Source organism: Poecilia latipinna, unplaced genomic scaffold (assembly GCF_001443285.1).
Source record: "Poecilia latipinna isolate Pla-1442-1.1 unplaced genomic scaffold, P_latipinna-1.0 Scaffold1230, whole genome shotgun sequence".
In the NCBI taxonomy this organism is placed as follows: Eukaryota; Metazoa; Chordata; class Actinopteri; order Cyprinodontiformes; family Poeciliidae; genus Poecilia; species Poecilia latipinna.
In genome coordinates this window covers 80,244-87,580 of record NW_015113846.1, presented here as the reverse complement: position 1 = coordinate 87,580, position 7,337 = coordinate 80,244, and the positions used below count along the sequence as shown (strand labels likewise).

At 37.1% G+C, this 7,337-nt stretch overlaps 1 protein-coding gene across 1 annotated transcript; it reads left to right on the top strand.

Annotated features, from left to right (window-relative positions):
* Window positions 1-790: 790 nt before the first annotated feature.
* hsd17b10 (hydroxysteroid (17-beta) dehydrogenase 10) lies at window positions 791-4,682 on the top strand. Its single transcript, XM_015054135.1, has 6 exons — window positions 791-896; window positions 1,996-2,160; window positions 2,774-2,938; window positions 3,011-3,139; window positions 3,217-3,325; window positions 4,314-4,682. Exons 1-6 carry the CDS (start codon window positions 873-875, stop codon window positions 4,502-4,504), a joined length of 783 nt encoding a protein of 260 aa, XP_014909621.1. The 5' UTR covers window positions 791-872; the 3' UTR covers window positions 4,505-4,682.
* The last annotated feature ends 2,655 nt before the right edge of the window (window positions 4,683-7,337 follow it).

Sequence of the window (7,337 nt, the reverse complement as noted above, 5' to 3'; positions counted from 1 at the left end):
TTTTAATGTATTTTTCCCCCTTTTTTTTGTAAATCACCTAAAAAGTAAACTGGCCTAATGTTTACTGAAATCAGAATTATATATTGTCTGTTACTGCATTGAACCCGGAAGTGTTGGGATGTGTTTTATAGCGGTTGAATGCAGCTGCGCAGTGGTCAGATGGAATAAAATCAGGTCAGAAGTCAAAAGCACGACTCGCTCCTCTGAATCAACATGGGAGCGCGATTCTTATTGGACGACGTCACGGCTTTCAAGGAGGCGTTCCCGGAAACTTCTAGTGATTGGTCCGCTTCGAATGACGGAAACGAGGGAAAATGTAAGAGTTCTTACTCCGCTCGAAAAATATAACATTTGAAGGATTTTCAACGACAGGTTTATGTTAACATTTTAAATAGGAGCAGATGCTTAAAGATAAGAATCCCAAAATGATTGTGCCTTTAAGTTTGACTGTAAATGTTTTTACATGCGCACAAATCTGCATTTTATTGTTTTATGTTATTTTAACTAGGGTGCAAGTGCATAAGACTAATTTTATCTAATTACATGTTAGAACATTTTTTGATTGTATTGTCTGAAACACAAATCTGAATATATCAAAATTAAATTCCTTTTAATAGAACTTTTGCAGTTTATGAGTGACTGCTGTATTATTGTTACATAACTATTAAAATAATTTTTAAAACGTTTTTTTTTTTTATTTTATTTCTTTTTTATATAATTTAGTAATAATTCCTTTCTAAAAATGAAATGCCACCGTTTATTGTTTATGGTGCCCATCGAACCAACCTGTTTCAGTGAGACTTTGGGTCAGGAGTGAGCCATCTGCTCGTAGACGAGCTTTGATGTGACGTCACGGTGTGTCCGGAGCAAACATGGCGCACATTCGGAGTTTGAAGGTGAGTTTAGAGAAAATAAATGCGTCTCTGCTCCGTCCCTGCAGCACTTCTCCTGCTTATATGGAGCAAATGCGAAGCTTTAAGCTCTAAGCAAGCTTCCGCTGCAATGTTAGCCATTTTTCTCTTCCGGTCAGCTGATTTCCGTATAGTTTAGTAGTTTGATGGTAACGGAGTTCAGCCATCAGTTCTGCTCATGCTTCTTTTGCCAACCTTCAGACTTTCCCATTAAATTAATTTTATAACTTCTCAGATGGAGCCATTTTTTAATTAAAAGTTGGTTTGTTGTCCTGTATGTTTCTATGTTGCCATGTGATGGAGAATTGTTGTTTTACACTTTATTATATAAAATTACAGCTTAAATCTCTACAGATTTCCCATTTTTATCTCCAGCTAGTTATTAGCTAGCCTAATTACTGAGGCCACCTTGACCTCAGTAATTAATATCCTAAGGTACAGGATTTCATTACTGGCCAAAAGTCAGGTCTATAGAAGTAAGTTCCAAAATAGTTTTATATATTTTACATCTGTCATCTTAAGTTGTCCAAAATTGAAACAATGAATCACGATTAATCGATTTTTGAAAAATAATCGTCAATTAATTAAGTAATTGATTAATTGCTAACTGGGGTATAAAGACTCAAAAAAGGCAATTTTCTGTTAGAATAATACATTTAGAGCAGTAATTAAGCCAGCATTGTACAAAATCTTTGCATCTAAGGTAAAAAAAAAAAACTAAAAAAAAAAAAAAACTTTGTAAATATGTTCTACCCAGAACTACTCAACTGGCTTAATTTTAGCTTCAATTGGTTCAAATTCCATAAAAACAACAAACCTATTCACGTCAAAGTATTTTTAGCTGCAGACACATCTTTTCTGAGGCATTTAGTTTAAAATTGAGTGAGAAAAAAATCTGAATTTTATAGTAAAAATTAAATTTACTACTAAGCTAAATAGAATTGTTACTTAGGAAAGGCTGATTTCTCTCTCTCTCTCTCCTCCACCAACTTGAGTCATTCTTTATTTAGTCTTCAAAATGTATTGTTTATTGGATTTTGTAACAGCTGGCATCAGTTACAGTGTTCATGTTGTCGTTGGGCAGGGCATGGTTGGCCTGGTGACCGGCGGGGCGTCCGGTTTGGGTCGGGCCACGGTGGAGCGCCTGGTGCAGAACGGAGCGTCCGCTGTTATCGTGGACCTGCCGTCCTCCAATGGACAGGAAGTGGCTGGCAGTCTGGGAAACCGCTGCGCCTTCGCTCCTGCAGACGTGAGTCAGAGAAATCCACATCCTGTCAGGCAGAAAATGATCAAAGATTAAATATTTCTGTTAATACTGAAGTACTTTTCAGTTAAACTTATTTTTTAAATGTGATTTTATTAAAAACAATATTTCCCTTTTTTAAATAAGTAAAAGACAGACTTATTTACTTACTTCAACAAGAAAAGTGCCAGAATAATCAATTACGCTGGGGAGGTTTTGAGTTTTTGTTTTGAATGGACTATTTGGTACATTAATTACTTTATCAAGTAATAGATTTATTTATTTATTGTCGATTTTGGCAGTATTAGTCCTCCATAATCTCAGTACATCAGTAAGTAAAGTTGTAATTTCCCCACAGTCCAGTAGGTGGCACTTTCTTTTCATTTTTGAACTTTTACTCTTTGCCAAATGATCTATTACTCTTAAATGTCTTAAGAAAGTCTGTGGTTGTAGCTCTGCTCTGTATTTAGTGGGATTTATGTAACAGATCAGCAGAAAACGTGCAGTTGAAGTAAAATTACATATTTCAACAAATAAATAGAATGCTTTTGTTAGACACTACAAATATAACAAAGAACCAGATTTTCTTGTTTTCAGACGTGCATTGTGTCGTTCCCAGGTTACGTCCGAGGCAGACATGCTTTTGGCCGTGTCTCTGGCCCGGGAAAAGTTCGGAAAGTTGGACCTGGCAGTGAACTGTGCCGGCATCGCTGTGGCTATAAAAACGTACAACTTCAATAAGAACACCCCTCACAGCCTGGAGGACTTCCAGCATGTCATCAACGTAAGAAGAAGAGGAAGACATTCAAACATCTCGTTAGTGAATGTTTTCTGATTCATGCTCATTCTGCTGCAGGTAAATATCGCAGGAACCTTCAACGTGATCCGCCTCGCCGTGGGGGAGATGGGGAAGAATGAGCCGGACGCAGACGGACACCGAGGTTGCATCATCAACACCGCCAGCGTGGCAGCATTTGACGGACAGGTGGAGCTTTACATCCGTCACCTGAAGCTACAGTTGCTGCTCCATTTCTCAGGTTTATCGTCTTCTCTCTCTTTGAGGTTGGACAAGCGGCGTATTCTGCTTCTAAAGGCGGCATCGTTGGAATGACGCTCCCAATCGCTCGAGATCTGGCGCCGATGGGCATCAGAGTCGTCACAATCGCTCCTGGTTGGTGTTAAAACAACAAATCTGCATCATAAACTGTGTTTCCTGCAGACCTGTTTACATTACACATGTGCGTGAAACTTTGTTGACCTACGGTGTTTTCGATAAAATAAGAAACGCAATTAAAATCAATCAAGTTTATTTTTACAGCACATTTCAGCAAGAAAGCAGTTCAAAGTGCTTTATATCAAAGAAACACAAAAATGCAAAGTCATTAAAGACACCACACAGTCAATGATTGTGAAAATCAGTCAACTTTATACGCGATTATTGGCTACAAATTTTGCAAATTGGAAAATAAATTTGCACATTGGTATCACAATTTCTAAAAAAAAGTTGTTTTTGATAAAAGGTTTATGCACTGTTAAGGAAGAATTACAGCACTAAGATGAGGGGTTTTTTCTGTCATGTGGAAATTTATGTATTTCGCAAAACTGCAATAGCAACACTTTTTTTTGCATCACACGAGTCGTTATCAACCACCGGATGTTACTACTGGCAGAAAAGACGAAGAAGAAGACAGGAAGTCATCTTCTTCTTCTTACCTTAATTTTGACATGGGTGAAAAACCACCTCATCCTCGCACAAAAACTTTTTACCGAAAAACCGGAATTTCCTTTAAGCAAATTTATTTTTGTATTTTCAATTTGCTAAATTCTAAAGATTAATGGAAATGCAGCTGTTCACCATAAAATTGTAGATTGGGGTTATGAGGATAAACTCATTTAATGGAAACTGTTTTTCTCTAAAAAGTTTTTGTGCGAGTTTAGCGCACTGACTGAAATATGAATATATTTCATGTGTTTACATCAATTCCCGCCATCATTTTCAGTGATATCATGTGAACGAGCTTATTCACATGTGATTTTAATTGCATTTGTTACTTAATGGAAAAACTGTAATTGCAAAGTTTTTCGCTTATTTACAACAGAAACGCAGCAACAGTCTGATGTGAACCTGATGATGAATATTTCCTCAATCTGTCCTGCAGGATTGTTCGCCACTCCTCTCCTCGCTGGCCTTCCAGAGAAGGTGCGTTCATTCCTGTGCCGCCAGGTGCCCTTTCCTTCACGCCTAGGAGACCCCGCTGAGTTTGCCCACTTGGTGACCTCAGTGGCGGAGAACCCGATGATCAACGGGGAGGTCATCAGGCTGGATGGAGCTATCCGCATGCAGCCCTGATCAGCTTGTCTGGGTGTGAAACTGTGAACAGCTGCCTTAGTATTTTACTTTGTAGAAAACAGTGATTATAAACTCTCGCTTGAATCTGTATATCTTTATATAAAATTTTTGTGGGTCTCAAAGTGTTGGAGTGTATTTCATGTTGAACATTACAGAAATAAACGTTTGAAAGAATTCATTTATTATCTCAAAAGTTTTTATTAGCTACCCAAAATTTCTCAAGTGTTAGATTTTTCATGTGCATCCAGCTTTTTATTTTGAGTTGTGCGTTAATATTGAATTCAACCTTTTGGAAATTTGCTAGGAAAAAACTCTAAGAGGTGTTAATAAAAAAGCTTTATAAGTCAGTGTAAAGTTGGGCCAGAACATTTGTGTTAATTTTGATTAATTACATAATTACATGTGGCGCGTAAAAAAAAAAAAAAATCATTCGGAACATTCTCCGTCAGATTTCCGGGGATACCGTAAATCTGACGGACAAGCAACATTCGTTGACAATAGGGATGGATGATGACATCGCTTCTCTTGGCCCACTAGTTAGTTTCTGTTTCAAAAAACAAAGTGATTGAACGCTGTAAAAGACTATTGTTTTGTTCAAGTTGTGCTAAAAGGAGTCAGCGTATTAGCGAAGCTAGCTAAGGCTAAAATAGCATCTCAATGCTAAACATGTAGCAGGAGCACAGAAGTTTCCAAGGCTAACGCCAGCGTCCACGGTAAGTATTTTAAAAATTAAGTTTCACGAATGATCAGGGATTTCTGAAACCCTTTAAAGCTTAATCGTTGTAATAGTACATTGCATCAATCTTATGATTGAACAACCTAAATAACAGTAAATGCGACAAGCTCTCACTAGCCTAGCCTCTTTAAGCTCCGTGGTATGAGACGCATTTATTCAAAAAGAGGTCTTGAATCCAGCAGTTATGGTTGCGTCTTTATTGGTTTTAATAAAAGAAGGAAGAAAATACAGATTCAAAACAAATAGAAAGTGACAGTCAAAAGACTAATACAATGAGAAGTCTTGTTAGACAACAGCTAATCAAAAGGCCAAGTAATAAGCTTAAACTATAGATCTTTTTCAAGTAGAGCAACAAGGAAAGCTCTCAGAAACATCTCAGATAACAAAAATAGCACTTTGTATTAAATTTCTATTATCTATATATGGCTTCAACACAGATTAAAAAGAAATATCTTTATTGGAATATATATTTATTTGATAATTTAGCAACAAAATTTTTTTTTATTGAAAATGTTGCTTATTTTATTGATATGTAGTTTTTGATAATGTTCAAAGAATAATAATGGGGAAATATTGTTTAAACTACCACAGGTTGAATTCAATCCCAGTGCCAAGGACAGACACGCCCATTTTGCGACCAAAAGAGAAGCCGGTTCCCAGCACTTTAGCTTCCACGCCTGTCAGACCAATATCAACCCCGGTGTTAACTTTAATAAATGTCTGTTTTACACCGTTTCTAAAATAACTTGGGTTAAAAGCTTACCTGCCATCTTCAGGATAAACTGATTCCTTCTGAAAGAAAGGAGCAGATTAGACTTGAGTGTTGGAAATGCATTACATTTTTACATTAAATGCTCATAAATTTACATTATCCGGTACTATACGCAGTCATGTTAACAAGCATGGCTCGATGAAAGTCTTGATGAAAATATAAATGAAATTCAAACCTCTATTGTTAAATAACACAGCACTGTTTAGTCACTTACTTCAGAGGTGATACTCAGATGTCAAAGTGCTGCTGCTTTCAGAGTTAGGTTGTATAAGTAGGGCTCTTGTCCATACATCCTATTTATGTAAAATGGGCAAAGTCGTACGAAGTGACACAACATGAATCTGAAAGAAAGTCTGTAGCAGCTATCAAGGGCGTAAAAAAACCCTACGAGGATAAGAAAGTTTCACTTTGAACTTTGTGTAATTGTTGAATTTGGTAGCAGAGTAGATTGGAAGAGAGATATATAGACACCCTTCTGTCAAATTTTAATCGGAGTTTGATGGATTAATTGATATTAATTGATATCAAACCCCCTGCCCCCCATGGGAACTATGTGACCTCTTGACCTCCCCCCTCCCCCAGACATATGTCACATATATCATATGATGGGAAATTTGTGACCTTGTGACCCCAAAAAAGAAAAAAAAGTGAATATTGAATTAATAAATATAAGTGAATAAATAAATATAGTATATTCAAAACAATGTTGAATTAGATTAGGAATTTTGTAACTACCTCTGGTTTTAAACAGATTGTCTTCTTGATACACAGTGTTGGAATTAAATGAATTTAAGTCTTGTTCCAAAAGAGAGACACAGGCTGACAGAGAAACCAGAGACCTGCTGCGTGTGCCTGCGTGTGTATCTGTCCTCGAGGAGGAGGGGGGACCGAGGAGAGTCTTACTGCTGCGTGTGTGCGCATGCATGTCTGCAGACTATAGATAAGTGTTAGATCAAACTCTTACAGGACATGAAAAAAAAACAAAAACTTAAAGCATCTGTTCTTTGAGCCAACATACGGTGAAACCCGACTCATACTCTTTAACAGGATATAAGATAACCCGTGGCTAGGTAAGAGGGGCTGACCTCTGACCCTGCAACTGTTGATGACTGCCTCAGGCAATCCTTTTGAAGGAAAACAACAGTTTATCTGTTTTACTACAATATTTATGGCAGCACGACTAGTCGGTGCTGACTATGAGTTTGTAATTTCCTTCATCCGTTCCGAAAACAGTCACTTAAATTTTAAACTCTACAGATACTTTCTGTAACAGCTGCTAGTGTGATACATTTCAGTAAAAGTTCCTCATCTGTAATTGTATTTCT